General features: G+C 35.9%; 1 protein-coding gene across 34 annotated transcripts in view; it reads right to left on the minus strand.

The window, feature by feature from the left end:
* Positions 1-19,753, minus strand: part of LOC145259193 (band 4.1-like protein 2) — a 585,710-nt gene that overhangs the window by 524,840 nt on the left and 41,117 nt on the right. For all 34 annotated transcript variants that reach the window (XM_080117013.1, XM_080116992.1, XM_080116976.1 and 31 more), the window contains exon 2: positions 7,595-7,980. In XM_080117013.1, the coding sequence (XP_079973139.1) occupies positions 7,595-7,939 (345 nt within the window). In that variant the 5' untranslated portion in view covers positions 7,940-7,980. The remainder of the gene's footprint in view (positions 1-7,594; positions 7,981-19,753) is intronic.

Below are 19,753 nucleotides of genomic sequence, written 5' to 3' on the forward strand. Positions count from 1 at the left end.
AGTTAATAAAACATGTTAAAAAACACTTTGAAAAAGAGTTAAAAATATATTTAATTTTAAAAAGGGAGCACAAAATAAGAGCATTGAAATTAAATATGCTTTTTCAAAGTGTTTTTAACAGGTTTTATTAACTACTTGTTCTATATATATATATATATATATATATATATATATAATAATCCTTTTCTTGAGTTGAGCATATTAGGAAGTGATACACGATATACCATTGGCGTATTAAGAGATTCTCTTTGTGTAAACAAATCGAGCTTAGGTATTCGGACGATGTCAAAATATCATTAATGCACTGCTCGCACAGCAGCTGCTGATTTGCGTAATGGTTCAAAGCCTTGATTGTTGTACGGGCGGTCGGGTTTCGATCCTGGCTTGAGGTAGTTCCTGTCTAGCCGCACTGATGAGCTGTGAAACAGGTAAACAGTACTGTATGTGGATGACTATGTATACACGCACACACACACACATTATATATATATATATATATATATATATATATATATATATATATATATATATATATATATATATTATTGCTGTTTTCTTGATTAGAATCTATTCTAACTCAAACTTATCGTTGGCAAGTATTTGACCTTAAAGTAGTGATATTTTTTGGCTCCTTACATCAAGTAGCTTCCTGCCTTGTCTTGAGCGTTTTCTCATAAAGAATCCAAAAACATGCAACGTTCTAACCTACAACTAATTAATTTTTTATTCTTTTATCAAATCTCTACCTCCTCAAGATGGAATCACAAATTAACTGGTTTGAAGTTCTCTCCTTAATGTCTACAATACCGTCAAGTAACTAGCAATCTATATCATATTTTTCTTAGTTTATCTGTCTGTCCATTCCACGTTTTCTATAAAACTATTGGTCCGATCTGGCTGAAATTTTGTATGGACATTTGTTATTATAAGGTATAGCGAACTAAGTATTACGGTATCCATTTGATGCAGAGTTGAGGATTAATAGGGATTAATCACCACAATACCACATTTACTCTAGAAGTTTTTCTCAGAAACTACTGGTCCGATCTGGCTGAAAATTTGTATGGACCTTTGTTATGATAAAGTGCAGCGAACAAAGTATTATGGTATTCATTTGATCCAGAATTAGAGATTAATAGAGATTTGTTACCACAATACTATATTTACTCTAGAAGTTTTCTCAGAAACTACTGGGCCAATCTGGCTGAAGTTTTGTATGTACTTTTGCTATTATATTGTGCAGAGAATGAAGGATTATGGTAATCGTTTGATGCAATGTTAGGGATTAATAGGAGTTATAAGATTATTATTTAACGCAAAAAGGAATGCAAATTGAACCATATTCAAATATCAATTTGGCATAAAGCGCTCATCCTAAGTAAATGGGCTGTACATTTTGTCTGTTTTTACCGTCTTCTATATTATATCTGTCTGTTTGTCTGTGTCTATTCCACGTTTTAGATCAATTTTAATGGACTATAAAATGACGAAAGATAGAGATCTCCCTGAAATAAAGAGAAAGGTAACATTGGGATGGGCAGCTTTTGGGAAAGTGGAGAATATCATGAGAAGCCAAAAGGCAAACATGTAAATCAAAGGGAGGATCTACAGTAACTATATATATTAGCTGTGATGATCTACGGTAGTGAAACATGGGCCTCGAACAACTCGCCAAAGTGAAATCTTCCCAGTAGAACAAAGGAAGATGGTGAAGATAATGTTAGGTATCACTCTACAAAACAGAAAGACAAACATCTGGATCCGCCAACAAACAAGAGCTATTGACGTCAATACTGCCATCAAAACATTCAAACACAGATGGGCAGGGCACGTAGCCAGACAACATGACAACAGATGGTCCATTAGGACAATGGAATGGGCACCTCGTTAACATAAGAAGCTAAAGGGACGATGGAGAGATGGAGGAACGACCTGATACAACAGATGGGTCCCACATGGTAGCGGATAGCTCAAGACAGAGTTAGATGGCTAAAGTCCAGAGAGGGGTTCCTCATTGAATGATAAAACCCTTATTGATATTGATTGATTGAAAAGTCTAGTCGTCTAATAATAATGAAATTGCAAAAATATGGATTGCTCACCTGTCACATTTTTTTTTTTAATAATTTTACTTATGAGCCATTGCTTAACAAGGCAAACCGCCACTCGAGGATAAAGTTAAAGAGTGGTGGACATTTATGATTGAAAACCTGTGAACATGAAGTTTATTTGCACCAATTATGGTTAGATTTCAGATTTCACCCGTACTCAAATGGTTTCCTCTTAAGGAGAAAGTTTCATGGGAAAATTAAATTTACAATTTGCCCCCCCTCCAGTCGCTTGTATATCACTGTTAGGCTTTTATAGTTTTTTTTGTAGGGAAGTGTCAGCTTCCTCCTACATACAACACCTGTTATTTTCAAATAGTCACCCATCTAGTACTGACCTTACTCAATGTTGCTTAACTTTGGCGATCTAATGAGAACCGGTGTGGCAACATGATTTTGCCATACGTTGTAGATTTTGGCATTAAATGACTGGGAAATATGGCATCAAACAAAGCAACCAAACCAAACACACATGAGATGAATCTGTAAAAACAAATCTTTGTTCTTATTTACTTGCCTCCCCACAAGGGCAGAGTTAGACACAAGGTCAGTTTTTAATGTGAAGAAAATCCAGCTCCCCAAAGAGGTCCTCTGGATGTGAACAGAAATGAAAATTATCTCAGTCTAGACGGACTTCCCCTTCACTGACCAAGGACAAAAAAAGATAAAGAGCAACATCATTAGAACAGATACTACAGTTTGATCCTAGCCAAAACACCAAAGAAAAGAATCCTTGTTTTTCTGCCAAGAATTTACAGAACCATCTTGAAAATGGTAAAAAGAGATGCCGTTCTTTGAGCGTGATACTGATGCTATCTATCATCATTATGACGAGGAAGGATGATGATGAAAGGTGCAAAATTATAAGGATGGTGAAAAAAACAAAAACAAAATGGTTGACGACATTAACAGTTGTTTTGAGTAAGCTCATCAGAAAAGAGAGGATATCGCCTAGTCGTAATATTTCTTTGTCATTTAGCCAATTCCTGGGTGGGACAGAAATTTGCAGATTTCACTGCGAAAAAAATGGTTACAATGGAAGAACTGAAAATGTCTCTCAGAATGCCAAATGAAAAACGTGAAATAACAAGACAAATAAAAAACAAAAACAAAAAAAAACGAAAAATAACAATGAACTTTTAACTTTTCTGTTTCATATGAAGTCTACATTTTATATACAAGGAAAATAAATGCAATATGTATCAAGTTATACACACACACACACACACACACACACACACACACCTTATATATACTTCAGAATAATAACATGAAATATATCTACTGGTATGCAAATCCAGTGAATTTCGGTCTTACAAAATATTATTAGATGTAATATTAATTAATAACTTTAATTTTCTATGCTTTTAGCAAATAAGGTGCAAACCAACAAAAGTATTTGCTAATATTTTTCCTCTAATGAGATGAATAAGCATCGAAAACTTATGGGTTAAGAAAATCGATTTATTAAATTGTAGTCTTTGTTTTAAAACAATAAAAAATTTATATTTGAAAATTAAATTTTTCAAATCATAAAACTTAAATACCTAAATTTGGATTATATATATATATATATATATATATATATATATTTAAAAAAAAAAAGTGAACGGCTATATAATGTTAAAAATAGTCTTACTCTATTTCACAACGCTATAATTTTTTTTTTTTTAATTTCCAAGGACTTTTTTTCGTTCTGAAATAGAATAAAGTCATACTTTTCAATGCAGTAAATATATTTTCAAATATTGTACTGGTATTTTATTTTTTCAATTCATTCATAAATAAGAAGTCTTACAATAAAGACAAAACGTTGGTTTGTTCTCTTTTTTATCTCTCTATCTCGTTATAAATCGAAAGGGTAATATTTGGTTTACAGAAAGAAAAGTGTAAACTCAAATGAATATAAATATTATACAAATATTTATATAATGAACCAAACCAGGTGTAAAAGTTCAATAAATCCAAGAACGAGATAGAGCTTAAATATAATATAGTATAAAATCTTGTGAACATCTTCCCTCTGATGAGAAGAATTGCATTCTTCAAAACTCCATGGAATAAGGTTTTTCTTGTTTTATTTGTATTCATTGTCGAATAATTAAAATTTTGTATGCTTTCCTTACAGTTTTAAAAGGTTTTTTTGAAAATTTGAAAATAAATATTTTCAACTTTAAGATTTTATTCTATACTAGCGGGGGTACCCGGCGTTGCCCGAGTGTTTGTTTCCGGGACGGGGGGGGGGGAGTTTTAAAAAATGTTATGGTAGGTAAGTAGGAAGGATCAAACCCGGAGTCATGAGTAAAAGTAGGAAAATAAAGTGTGAAAAAAAAAAACCAAAAACATCTGCAACGTTAACAGTTCGGCCACCAAGAAAAGTCCATTCCAGTTGTTTAGGAAAAAAAAAACAAAAAAAAAAACGACTACGGTAGGTCGGCGCGAACGTGAAAATATAATGTGAATTGTCCAGCACGCTAACCACTACGCCACAGAGCACTGCAGGTTAGTTTAGTGATTTTAAATAACTTCACATGAAAGAACTACGAAGCCAAACCGGTGTTCTCTTCTCAACTGTTCCTTGTGAACGATCCCCAAACGGTGTTAAGTGGTGGCAGGGAGAGGAGGAATTTATGAGAGAGAAAATATTTTATCACTTCCATTGATCTTAACCGATTTTGGCCGTGACTTCTCAGCAGAAAAAAATCTAAGATTATCGAGGAATTTGAGAAATAATAAGCCTATAACACACCTCAGATATTGTTCTGCCGTTTGTGCATATTATATTTGCATGAAATATCTTGATTTTTAATCCTATTAATGTCAAAATCAGACGGGAAAAAATGAGTTCATTTTATTTATATAGAGAAGAGAAGAGAAGATAAATTCAAAATGGCGTGATAAAAGATAAAATAAAAGGTAATTGAAACTTCTCTTCTAATTTTCAGATTTTGTAATCATGCCCAAATGCATTTTATTTTTTAATTTTTGGAGTAAGCTCATCAGAAAAGAGAGGATATCGCCTAGTCGTAATATTTCTTTGTCATTTAGCCAATTCCTGGGTGGGACAGAAATTTGCAGATTTCACTGCGAAAAAAATGGTTACAATGAAAGAACTGAAAATGTCTCTCAGAATGCCAAATGAAAAACGTGAAAGAACAAGACAAATAAAAAACAAAAACAAAAAGAAAACCGAAAAATAACAATGAACTTTTAACTTTTCTGTTTCATATGAAGTCTACATTTTACATACAAGGAAAATAAAGTCAATATGTATCAAGTTATACACACACACACCTTATATATACTTCAGAATAATAACATGAAATATATCTACTGGTATGCAAATCCAGTGGATTTCGGTCTTACAAAATATTATTAGATGTAATATTAATTAATAACTTTAATTTTCTATGCTTTTAGCAAATAAGGTGCAAACCAACAAAAATATTTGCTAATATTTTTCCTCTAATGAGATGAATAAGCATCGAAAACTTATGGGTTAAGAAAATCGATTTATTAAATTGTAGTCTTTGTTTTAAAACAATAAAAAATTTATATTTGAAAATTAAATTTTTCAAATCATAAAACTTAAATACCTAAATTTGGATTATATATATATATATATATATATATATATATATTTAAAAAAAAAAAAGTGAACGGCTATATAATGTTAAAAATAGTCTTACTCTATTTCACAACGCTATAATTTTTTTTTTTTTAATTTCCAAGGACTTTTTTTCGTTCTGAAATAGAATAAAGTCATACTTTTCAATGCAGTAAATATATTTTCAAATATTGTACTGGTATTTTATTTTTTCAATTCATTCATAAATAAGAAGTCTTACAATAAAGACAAAACGTTGGTTTGTTCTCTTTTTTATCTCTCTATCTCGTTATAAATCGAAAGGGTAATATTTGGTTTACAGAAAGAAAAGTGTAAACTCAAATGAATATAAATATTATACAAATATTTATATAATGAACCAAACCAGGTGTAAAAGTTCAATAAATCCAAGAACGAGATAGAGCTTAAATATAATATAGTATAAAATCTTGTGAACATCTTCCCTCTGATGAGAAGAATTGCATTCTTCAAAACTCCATGGAATAAGGTTTTTCTTGTTTTATTTGTATTCATTGTCGAATCATTAAAATTTTGTATGCTTTCCTTACAGTTTTAAAAGGTTTTTTGAAAATTTGAAAATAAATATTTTCAACTTTAAGATTTTATTCTATACTAGCGGGGGTACCCGGCGTTGCCCGAGTGTTTGTTTCCGGGACGGGGGGGGGGGGAGTTTTAAAAAATGTTATGGTAGGTAAGTAGGAAGGATCAAACCCAGAGTCATGAGTAAAAGTAGGAAAATAAAGTGTGAAAAAAAACAAAAACATCTGCAACGTTAACAGTTCGGCCACCAAGAAAAGTCCATTCCAGTTGTTTAGGAAAAAAAAAAAAAAAAACGACTACGGTAGGTCGGCGCGAACGTGAAAATATAATGTGAATTGTCCAGCACGCTAACCACTACGCCACAGAGCACTGCAGGTCAGTTTAGTGATTTTAAATAACTTCACATGAAAGAACTACGAAGCCAAACCGGTGTTCTCTTCTCAACTGTTCCTTGTGAACGATCCCCAAACGGTGTTAAGTGGTGGCAGGGAGAGGAGGAATTTATAAGAGAGAAAATATTTTATCACCTCCATTGATCTTAACCGATTTTGGCCGTGACTTCTCAGCAGAAAAAAATCTAAGATTATCGAGGAATTTGAGAAATAATAAGCCTATAACACACCTCAGATATTGTTCTGCCGTTTGTGCATATTATATTTGCATGAAATATCTTGATTTTTAATCCTATTAAGGTCAAAATCATACAGGAAAATTAGTTCATTTTATTTATATAGAGAAGAGAAGATAAATTCAAAATGGCGTGATAAAAGATAAAATAAAAGGTAATTGCAACTTCTCTTCCAATTTTCAGATTTTGTAATCATGCCCAAATGCATTTTATTTTTTAATTTTTGGTGGATTGATAGTTGCTATTTCTTCTGATGAGTTAAGGGCAAAATAGATTCATTGATTGATATAATAATTAAATGAATGCTTTTGTGCTATGAAACAGTTACTTTCAAGAATTGTAAATCTCAGCATAATTAAAGGAATAAATTAGAAATGGTAAACATCATGAAATTTGGAATGTAGACTTTTGTCATTTGTTTAATTATTATAGTAAATAATTATATATATATATATATATATATATATATATATATATTCGTGTGTGTGTATTGATACTCTTCATTTTTGTCTGAAACAGAGGATGAGTTTAAAAATTGGTAAAGTTTGGATCCTTGCATGATTTTCATGATTTCCATTGGTCATTTCTTTCACCGAATATATTTAGAGCAGTTCATGAACGTTTTTCTCTCCTCCCCCCCCCCCTTATTTGAAAAGCAAATCGTTAAAAGCTAAAATACATAAACCTTACCTCTGTTTTCTGTTCACTAGATACATCCTCCTTGGGGACACTTTGGATAGCTTCAAGGTCATTTGTAGGCGTTGGAGTGTCTTTGTCAGTGACAATGATTTCTGTTGTAGGCAAGGGTTCTTTTTCGGCTGGAGTCCCGTTTACTTGTGGGCTTTGCTCGGCGAATGGCGGAGCAGCTTTTTCCTGAACCGGGGAAGCAGGAGTTTCAATAATTACAGGAGTTTCATGAACTGCAGGAGTTTCAGGAACTGTAGGAGTTTCAGGAACTACAGGTGTTTCAACAACTACAGGCTTTGCCGGAACTGCAGGACTTGCAGGACTCTTGAATGTGGTAGTTTCAGACATTGTAATAATTAGTTGGTAAACTCTGAGATGACGTCAATGTTCTGAAACAGAACGAAATGATAAGATATTAACAATTCTCAAAATGGGAGCTGCGGAAATTCCACAATTATGTGCGCAACTAAACTTCAATCTGTCCCCCGCCCTCCCCAAGCAAAAGATTCACAACAAACACTCATCTAGCTACAATCACTATCAACAATTTCCCCCACCCTCTATCTGTGCCTAAATACAAACTCAAATCCTATGAACAAAGCTTCTTTTCCAGAACTGCCCGTCTTTGGAACTCTATACCGTGGGTTTGCTTTCCAGCTGACTATAACATGGTCCCTTTCAAGTCCAATGTAAACAAGTTCTTGTTGAGCCATCCCCTTTTTTTTTCTTTTTTTTTTTCTTATTACATTTTCACCCCAAACAAGGCACATTGCCACTTTGGTATAGGGGGCTACTACCAGGGGCAACAACTACTGAGGTACTATGTAGGGATTTGGGCAGCAAGATGTTGGTTCACGTTGCACTTGAACTTCTGTACGTCAGTAAAGTTGGGGAAGCAGGGATCTGGAATGGAATTCCAAAGTCTAGCGGTTCTGGGGAAGAAACTACTGGAGTAGAAAGATCTTTTACATCTAGGGATCTCTACAGTGTGGGGGTGGGATTTAGCAGCCTGTCTGGTTTATCGAAGGTGTTCACGTTGTGGGGGCACAAGTGCTTGCAGTTCGTCAGAGCATTCACCATTAAAATACTTGTAGAACAGGCAGAGGGATGCAACGTTTCGTTGATGGGACAGAAGCTGAAGCTTAGATGCCAGTTCAGGGCCTATTAGATTTGCGACTCTCTTTTGAACCTTGTCAAGGAGCAAAAGACTAGTAGCAGATGCACCAGCCCAAATATGACAGCAATACCCAATACATGGGCGAATGGTGGCCTTATAGAGGTACAGGATAGTTTTGGGTTAGTAGTTTTCTAGCACGGTAGAAAGAGCTCACCTTCCTTGCAGCGGCCCTGGCAATGCCTTCAATGTAATTGTTCCAACTCATGTTTCCTGTGAACGTTAGGCCAAGGAGTTTGAAAGATGTCCTCTCAGCTAAAGAGTTTTACCCAATTTCCAGCACTACTGATCATTATGGTGTTGTTTCACTGACTTCTTTACACATCGAGTGGACTGCAGCCCCAGATAAATGGTGATTCCCTTGTAAAAATAGACTTTTCCGGTGTTGCCTGGTGATAAATGAAGCACCCTGTGTAGCCTTGCTCACAGCCTTGAACCACACATATCATTTGTTTTCTTAATTTTTAATTTCTAAAATTTTTCAATGTTCAGTTAAATTCTAAACTACAAGGTGCAACAATAAAATTGCCACCCTAGTAAAGACAACATGATTCCATTTCCGTTTGATGAAAAACTTTTTTTTTTTTTGTTGCAAACCATCTACTAGTTGGCTAGCTGTGTACAAATTCCAAGAATGGTAGGAGTCTTTTATCACATCTGAAAGTGACACTACATTCAACGAACGAGATCGGAGATGCACCATTGTATAACTTATGCTCTCTGCCAATCCAAGTTATGACAACAGGATCATTACCAGCACCCTCAAAATGCATCACTGGATTGCCACGAATGACAGGGACGTGCCGAGGTGATAAAATCAAAGTTTCTGGTCTTTGGCGTGGTTTCAATTGAGGGCCACATCATGCCACCTCGCATCTTTGAATTCGGCTTGAAAATCAACACCAAAGTGCACCTGGATGTGCTGAAGAGTATGCTGATCCCCTGGTGCAATCAAGTGGCTGCTGGCATACCCTGAGTGTGACAGCAGGACTTGGCGTTGGCCCACAAGTCCAAAGAGACCCAAACTTGGCTTCAGAAGGGGTGCTACATTTTTGTACCCTTCTTTCACTGGCCTCCCTCCTCCCCTCACCCCGCTGGACTATTTCGTTTGGTCGTATGTCGAGAACATTACCAACATGACCTCCCTCAACATTTAAACCAACCTGATTGTTACAATCCACCAAATATTCACAAAGTTCCCTCCAGCACCTATGGAAAAAACATGCAACTAGTTCTGGACCTGTATTGAGGCGATTATTGAGGCTGAAGGCGACTACATTGGATAGATGTCAGCTCTACAGCATAATCAAGTTACCTGAATTGATTTATTTAATAAAATTTTGACAATAAAGCTGTAGTATTGTTTTCTTTAAAGCGACACTTTTATCGTTCGACCCTGTGGAATCATGTCAGTCACCACAATACCACATTTACTCTAGGAGGTCATCCTACATGAGAAATTTCAAACAAATTTGAAGATATTTTAAATAGGATTGTCTTCAGAGTTAATATTGTATGCCGTCTTTGTTACGTGTATGATATATGAGTCACGGGCTGCTAAGACATTTAGGACACGGGGACAATAGTCTGTTACATAATCTGTCATACTAAGAACAATGTACATAGATATATACATATGGCCTGTTAATTAAAAATATATATTATACAATTTAGTGAGGGCAACACAACAGATGTTAATTTGGTAATTCACCATATAGGTCAAGCACTACCAATCTTTTGTGATTTTCAGCTCTTATTAATTGGGTCTTTAAGAAGACTCTCAGCAAACGTCTCCTTGTGTCCTCTTTCTCCATACTTAATTTACCTCCGAAGGAAATTAAGGACATCAACATCTACCATCTTGTATGGCACATTATGTTGGCAAATACAAGTAATATTTGAAAATTATTGAAAATTCTAATACTGCCATTATTCTTGTACATGCTAACTCGTGACCACAGTGTTTCCTACGAACCACATTGACATAGCCTTCAAACAACTCTTTTCACACTACGCACAATGCTTCAAGCAAACTACAATATCCTTCTATTACTTATTTGTACTGGTTTCAGCATCCATCCTGGAGCATAGAATTCACTACGTTCCAAACACGTGCTGACCAGGCACAACAACTGACCATAGAAACAGATACGAGTGTTAGCTTGGTTCTAGCAGTAAACTCCATAAGACGCAAGGACCAAGCATCCTGTTGTACCACCCTGAACCATGTTTTCAGCTGGCCTCTGCATCATTTTTTCCAACTCTGAGGAGGGGTTGGATAGATTGTTTTGTTGGTGAAATCATCTAGATGACGATGAAGTGTGTGACTGAACCAACGACAACATCTCGTGGGGACAGATTGTTGTAAAGAGGATATGTTGTAGGAGAGTACGAACAGCAACATTTGATTGGAATATTATGCTGATGGAAGACTAGATAAGAACAAAAGTTGGATTTATAAGACAAAAAAAATCCAACTTTGATTGTCCTTCGGAGCCCGTGGTACAGTGGATAGAGGTGTTGAATCGCTACAGTTCCAGGAAAGCATTGTCTGAAGATAGCGGTTTCAATCCTACCCAAAGAAGGCTAGAGGATTAGTTGGCCAAACCGTGGTGAGACAACAACAACTATGGAAGGCAGTAAATTACTGAGGATGCAGTTGAAAGACTCAGCATTCCTATCCCGTTGCGGTTAACCACCTGAAAAAAGCCAGAGGAATAGTTGGCCAAAATGTGCTGAAACAACAACTATGAAGATGGGAATAACAGTTTGCAAATAAATAAATAAACAAACTAATCTCCAATAAAAAGCAACAATATATTCATACGGACCAGACGATCGAAGACCAGATAAGGAAAACTTGGATTTAAAAGACCAAAAAATCCAACTTTGATCACCCTTCGGGTGGAGCGGATAAAGGTGCTGAATCGCTACAGTTCCAGGAGAGCATTGTCTGAAGTAGCGGTTTTCATCCTACCCAAAGAAGGCCAGAGGATTAGTTAGCCAAACCGACTATGGAAGGTAGTAATTACTGAGGACATAGTTAAGAGACTCAGCCATCAGAGATTCTTACCCTGTCGTAGTTAACCACCTGACGAAGGCCATGGTGAAACAACAACAACTATGAGGATAACAGTTCACAAATAAATAAACACATAAGCAACATTTAAAATGAATAGCAAACAGAAAGGATGCAGTAGTAAATAGTAGCGATCGAACACTTCAAGTTATGTATAACTTGTATACGAAGACTTTTATTTGATTTGTTTTGTTATTGAAAACGTTACACGTCAATATACTTTTTATTTCTTTTTTTTTTTTTACATAAACATTTAAGTATTGCTACACAATCATGAGCATGTTTCAGTCAACTAGTTACAAACAACTAGAGACATTAACAAGTGATGTTGCTTTTCCAGAAGTTATCTTGCTCTACTCTGTATTGATGAGCACTTGTATAAACCTCATTTAATTTGTATTATTTGGATTCATCGGACTACTGTTCTCATCATTAGAGTTATTTTCACAACGTATCCGTTAATGTAACCTCCGACCTTCTTCAGGAGTATATTGTCGAAGTCAGAAATGTTTCTGTTGAACTCAGGAATTTGGACAGAATTTCGAGTGGAACCCTTTATTTACTTCACCCTTGCTCTTTGAAAAATCATTTGTAAAATGTGATATTATCCTGAAGGTTGAAAGTTCAATTTTCAGAGTAGGCGACCAAAAAATACAATTGCGAATTACTTAGCACCTCTATCCAATCATGGCTGATGAAACAAGAACATGCTACCCCCATGAAATAAATAAAAGGTTATGCTCAAAATTCCATCTAAGTTCCTGATTTCAACAGAAACATTGCCGAGTTTGAAAAGATACACCTGAAGAAGGTTGAAGGTTATATCGACCGAAACGTTGAGAAAATGACACTCCACATGAGAACAGTAGTCAAATGAATCCAAATAATATAATTAACCTATCCTCATCTAAAAAATTCAGAAACGTCGTTAAATTTATTGGATAGTTTGCCTCTGAATTATATTAATCCGGAATGATAATTTATATAGAAAAGTACATTATTTGTCATGGCAGACGAATAGATAATTGGGGGATCCCCAAGAACATTTTATTTGTCAAGTTCGCAACTGGCTTCAGACCAGTGGTAAGACCTGTCCTACATGATAATCTTTGCAAGTGAGTCATGAACCTAGATGGCATCGACAAGCTGGGAATCCGTGACTGAAGACTGTACCTAGTGGATAAATGCCGTGAAGGCATGCCCCAAGAGGAGTGATAAGGAGATACCAGTAAATGGAGGTAGAGAAAAGGGCACAGAGAACAAGGAGCTGAAAGTGAGCGCTCAGAACCAAACATTATCTTCATTTGTGACAACTGCAGCAAATTCAGGATAAATTTTGAATTCTATTTTTTGGGGAAATCCGATTTTAGAGAGACATTTTAAAAGAAACCGTTTTAGGAAATACTCAAACATGAAAGAGTGAAAAAAATGTATGATATAGACAAAAAAAAAATAATGTGGTATTTAGCAGAGAAGCTAACAAACAGAAAAAAAAGGACCCAAAATTCAAATATCTAACAAATAAATGTTACCAAAGGCAAGATAAGTTACTCTTCTACTTACTTGGATGTGTTTTAATGCATTTTAAAGCTTTTATTTGGTTCGAAAGACAAGCAGTGTCGAGTTGGTAAGTTAAACTGAAAATATACATGAGACCTTAATATTTGGTCTGTTTCTCCCTTTCAGCTCTGTTCAGACCTCCATCATTAGGGACACTCTCTTCAACCAAGGTTGCCACTCTCTTTGACTTATTCCATATAACTATGTCAGGTTTGATAGCAGCATTTTCAAGGTAAGTGGCTGTAGGGATTACATGGTCATAATGTATAGTATATAAGTCATTTCCAACTGTTGTTTCAGGTTGATGCTCCCAGGACTTGCTCCTACAATGGATGTGCTTATGACTCTGTGGTGTGTGTGTGTGTATGTGTGTTTGTGTGAGCTGAGAAATGTATTATTTATCTTTCCCAATACCTGACAGAGGCGAGGCAGGCTGGCATAAAGCAAATGTTTGTTGTGAACTTCGACTCCAAACTTTTATTAAAGGAAAAAAAACATCTCGCTTTTTATGCATTCAAGGTTGATCAAAATGGCAACTTTGATAAATTCAGAGAAAGGCATCTGATTGGCTTAAATTCTTTTTATTTGTTTTTAATAATTCAGGTAAATATATACGTCGATATATGTGTGTGCAGAAGCAATTGTGAGCATTTTCAGGTTGGGCACCAGAGACAAGGCATGAAGCCACTTGACGTAAGGAGTTAACAAGAACAAAAGATGATTATCACAAAAGCAGGAGATGCCTATTGAGCTTAATCTCGTAAAGACCAAGGTTTTAGGTAGAAAGAAAACAATGAGCAGGGAGAGAGTTCCATAATGATTATGATGGGCAATGACAGAAACACAAACAGATAAAAACCAGGGATGTGGTTTGGCTTGAAACTGATGCTGGGGAATGAAGGTATCAATTTCAACAAGAAACCAGTTAGTAACCTCCTTAGTGGCGACCAATTGAAGACTCATCAGAATGATATCTACTACAAACAAGTGAATATTTTGATCCTTGTTTGTGAATGAATCGCCATTGGCTTTCAACAGAACATGGCTTCACAAAATTATAGGGAATGAAACACCTGACAGAAACACAAACAGATAAAAACCAGGGATGTGGTTTGGCTTGAAACTGATGCTGGGGAATGAAGATATCAATTTCAACAAGAAACCAGTTAGTAACCTCCTTAGTGGCGACCAATTGAAGACTCATCAGAATGATATCTACTACAAACAAGTGAATATTTTGATCCTTGTTTGTGAATGAATCGCCATTGGCTTTCAACAGAACATGGCTTCACAAAATTATAGGGAATGAAACACCTGACAGAAACACAAACAGATAAAAACCAGGGATGTGGTTTGGCTTGAAACTGATGCTGGGGAATGAAGGTATCAATTTCAACAAGAAACCAGTTAGTAACCTCCTTAGTGGCGACCAATTGAAGACTCATCAGAATGATATCTACTACAAACAAGTGAATATTTTGATCCTTGTTTGTGAATGAATCGCCATTGGCTTTCAACAGAACATGACTTCACAAAATTATAGGGAATGAAACACCTGACAGAAACACAAACAGATAAAAACCAGGGATGTGGTTTGGCTTGAAACTGATGCTGGGGAATGAAGGTATCAATTTCAACAAGAAACCAGTTAGTAACCTCCTTAGTGGCGACCAATTGAAGACTCATCAGAATGATATCTACTACAAACAAGTGAATATTTTGATCCTTGTTTGTGAATGAATCGCCATTGGCTTTCAACAGAATATGGCTTCACAAAATTATAGGGAATGAAACATCTGACAATTTCTTCACAGTCATCGAATCCTTTCTCTCGGATAAGTCTATAAAAGTAAGGACCTAAGAAAAATGAAAGATGATTATCGCAAAAACAGGAGATGCATATTGACCATAGTCTTGAAAAGACCAAAGCTGTAGATAGAAGAAAAACTTGAGCAGGAAGAGAGTTCCACAACCTTGCAGTTCTTGGAAAGAAGTTATTGGAAAGAAGTTATTGAAATAAAATGTTACTGGAATAAGCTATATTACAAAACAGTGAATTGATGGAGATCTAGTAGTTGAATCGTACGTGTGTTTATAGGTGTTTGCTAATAGCTGTGTAGAAGCATTTAATTTTCTGTTATCTCTTTATCTATCTATCTATCTAATTATCTATCTATCAATCTATCTATCGATCTCTATATATATCATCTATCTATATAATTATCTATCTATCTATCGATCTCTATATCTATCATCTATCTATATAATTATCTATCTATCTAGCGATGAGTGGACAATAGAGATTTGAATCGTCATGTTTTGACAACATATCAAACTGCGACCCAATGGGTTTACACCAAAAGTATGCAAATGGGGACCGGGCATGACATATTCCGGTTTGTGCAAGCATAGTTGGAATTGGATTTGAGACCCCGAACCAGCAAGATGGGTTAAGAAGGTTTCCTCATGAGGATGGAGAGGGGGGGGGGTGACGGTCTCAAATTGAGAACCCACAAACCAAAGATCGTTAGTCACTCCATTTTGGCTGACGGAATGTCGTGGGTTTGCACCGGAAGATGTGAACAGGGACCGGGCATGACGTGTCATGTATTCCGGTTTACACAAGCACAGTTTGAGTTGGACCAGAGACGTCAAACAAGCAAGATAGGTTAAGAGGGTCTCTCCATAAGGGAGGTGAATAGAGAAATCACAAGCCAAGATTCACTCCAGTTCTGCTGTGACAAGATGCCTGAGGCGTGAATCAAATATATATAAAATACACTAATCTGTCTTGGGTCCCTGTCTTGAAGCGTCTTTGTTACAACAGGTCTGGCTCCACCCAGGATGATTGACGAATCGCCCAGGCAGCGGCCAAAAGACAGAGGCGGCCAACAGTGGACAGGTATGTTATCATATTACGTGCATTATATGTTCTGATACACACACCAACGGCCACTAAACGAGTCACGGGTCATTAAGTAAATAGACATTAAGGGACACAAGGATAACAGTCCGTTAAACTAAGAACAACGTTGAATAATAAGACTTAAATAATATACACATTTTTTTAACAAGAGGGTGATAGGTACAGTAGTAAGTTTAAGGAAAGGAGGATGGGGAGAAAGTATGTTATATATGAAGGGAGAGAGAGAAGGAAAGAGATAGGTAGCTATTTGATTTGGGAGGATATTACTGATATGAATGTATAATATTCAGAAATGTACAAATGCGTTTGTAGCAGGAGAACTACAGATTTTAATTTTATTGTTAGTTTAAAACTCAATGAACATTATCATTTTACTAGCAGATCGCCCGGCATTGCCCGGTCATAAAATATGCATAAATATTATATTTTAATTCATACTAAAACTGATTGCATGCGAATTTGTTTTTTCTAAACAGTCCACTTCTTGTAAGTAAAAAAAAAAAAATACTCGAGGTGAGATCGAAATCAAATATGAGTCAAGTATGATAACCATTAGGTCAGCTTCACACGATCTTTAAAATATGTTTTCAAACCTACTTATTCTTAACATAAAGAATCTGTCATGTGAACCATTCACGCATGTGCATTTGTGAAACAGTTTGCAAAGAGATAAAAATCCAACGACCCCCACCACGTACCAACTTTTCAATTTGAACCCTTAATACCCCTTTTTCCAGATGAAAGAGGTTACCACTTATCAAGATCCAGAGGCTACTTGAGGATAAGGGTTAATGTGTGTACATTAGTCATTGGGACAATAGCGTAGTAATTGGTAGTAGTGGAAATTTAGTATTCTTAGATTATTTAAGAGGATGATTTCAACAAGAGCTTGTTTACATTGAACTTGAAGATGACAATATTGTAGTCAGCTGGAAAGCAGACCAGCTGAACAGAGTTCTACAGGAAGGCAGTTCTAGGAAAAAAGCTTTATTCAAGGAATCCATGGTTAGGTTTAGGCACCGATAGAGAGTGGGGGAAATTATTGATAGTGGTTTTGGCTATACGAGTGTTTTTTGTGAAAGATTGGCAAGGACGGACCATAGATTGGAGCTCAGACGAGCACTTGCCATTGAAATAATGACAGAGCAGAGACAGGCTAGCAACGTCTCTTCTGTGGGGAAGAGGCTGCAGAGAAGAGAATAGGACAAACCAATCTTGTATCTAACTCTACCCATGTGGAGAGGCAATTAAACAGAAATGCGTTGATATATTTGTCTGCATTATACTGGTGTAGTGCCACATTATACTGATGTAGTGCCGCATAAGTGGTGACTCCCCACTCTGTAAGCAGCCCAAATTATGGAGTCACCACTGGAGACTCCCTCAAGTAATAAAATAAATGACGTGTTTGCCATCTTTTATATGATGATCTGGGCGAGTCGACAACCTCGTAATTTTAATGTTACTTATTTTGTCCCTTAGTCCTCGCATTCCATGCGCAATGTTTCTGAAAAAAGAGGGAAGAACTGCTGTTTTCAAGTCAGAATCTATGAACACATATGAACACATACTATTGCTCTAGATCTTGAAATAATATGCTGTTGTATCTCTGCTGTGTTTACTGAAATATGAAAATATAACAATATATGTTTATTGCCGGTGACAGTTATGGATGGTAAGTAAGATGGTTTGTGACCTATAGAATCACCCCCTTGGGTCAGCATTGCCACTGTAACCATATTTCAAGGGCGTTTTATTCAGCCATTATCATTTCATTGAATTGACGCAACTTTCATGTGACTTCATTGCACCCGTGTATAATTTTTGCCAAAAATGACCTTTCAAACATTCAACATCTTTGGACAATCGATCATGCTTGTTGTTTCTTCCCTAGGTCCGAGTTGCACTGACACCTCAACCATTGTATTGCTAGCGGCGCCCTCGACCATCTAGCCCACTTTGTCTGTCTTTCTCTGCTGGTTCCTCTCTTCTCGCATTAGCATCTGAAATCTCCATGGTCAGTCAAGAAAGAAGAAAACCAAAAAAATTCAGTTTTGCTCAATATCGAAACATTTATTTTTTTGACACTTGATCATGTTTGTTGTTTCTTCCCATGCATGTGCCTTAATTTTATCCAAATGACCTTTTGATACATTTAATAATTATTTAATGTTGTTTCTTGCTTATTGTCGCCATGTACACCTATACTTGTCAAAAATGATTTCACAGTACATACGGCCTGAATATTTAACACCTACATCAAGCGGCTTCATGCCTTATCTGAAGCAATTTCTATTACAAGAATGGTTTATACATGCATTGATAAGTGAAAATATAATAGCAGTACGAGTTCTTTCTGAGAATGTCCGACAAGGAGTAACCAAAGATTAGATCGCAGTCAAGCATCTTGTGAAAAAAAAAGTGTTTTTTATCGAACGTTGATAACATTAGGTCATGCAACTCTTGATAGGCAATGAATTAACAACCATGGATGTAGTTAATTTTCGTTTCCACATGACATGCGTTTGAACAGATGGTGTAATCAACTGATAAGAATTGAGTATTGTGTTTGGTGTAAACGCGTGGATTGGATTATGGACATTTTAATTAGATATTATAAAAAATGTAAAAGAAAATACGTAATAAATTCCAGAGACTGATTAGGTGAGAGACAGAAAGTGGAGAAAGTTAGTAGAGAAAAAAAAGGATACAATTAACAAAAGGGGGGGGGTCGGTGTTTCCATTGCTGGGGCTAATCTCTCTCCATCTTTCTCTAAAGGAATGTTCTATATAGGTTAAATGAAAATAAGTGTTAATGTTCCTGTTTATTTGCCTCTCCACGAGGACAGAGTTAGACACAAGGTCAGTTTTAAATGTGGGGAAAATCCAGATCCCCTAAAAGGGATACTGTAAATAGGAACAAAAATCAAAATTGTCTCAGTCATGAAGGATTTCTCCTCCACTGACCGAGAACAGAAAAGGTGAAGTGTGGTATCGTAACAGATACCTAGATCCTAGCCAAAAGGCCAAAAGTGTTACTGTTCATTCATGAAATATGGTTTCATCTCATTTATGTATTTCACTATGTTTTTCCATTTGTATTTTTTCAAACTGCATCTCCACCGAGATGAAAGATCGCAAAGTGATGCTAGTTGGTTCAAAATGATTGCATTTTTTTGTGGACCGTTTTTTATGGGTCATTATCTGGTTCAAAATAGCCGCTAAGGGGTCAAAATTGAAAGAAATTGGAACTTGGCAAGCGTAAGTCGACTTAAAGTTCTTTTGCACGCATTTGCTAATATATATATACAGTTATACATTAACGTCAATCCATTTTTAGCTATTTCTCATCCAACTGACGATAAATCACATGGTAACATCTCAGGCTGGAACACTATAAGTTTTGGTTTCGGTTTCGCTTCT

This window comes from Euprymna scolopes, chromosome 34 (genome assembly GCF_053919585.1).
Source record: "Euprymna scolopes isolate OS-2025 chromosome 34, ASM5391958v1, whole genome shotgun sequence".
NCBI classification, from domain to species: Eukaryota; Metazoa; Mollusca; class Cephalopoda; order Sepiida; family Sepiolidae; genus Euprymna; species Euprymna scolopes.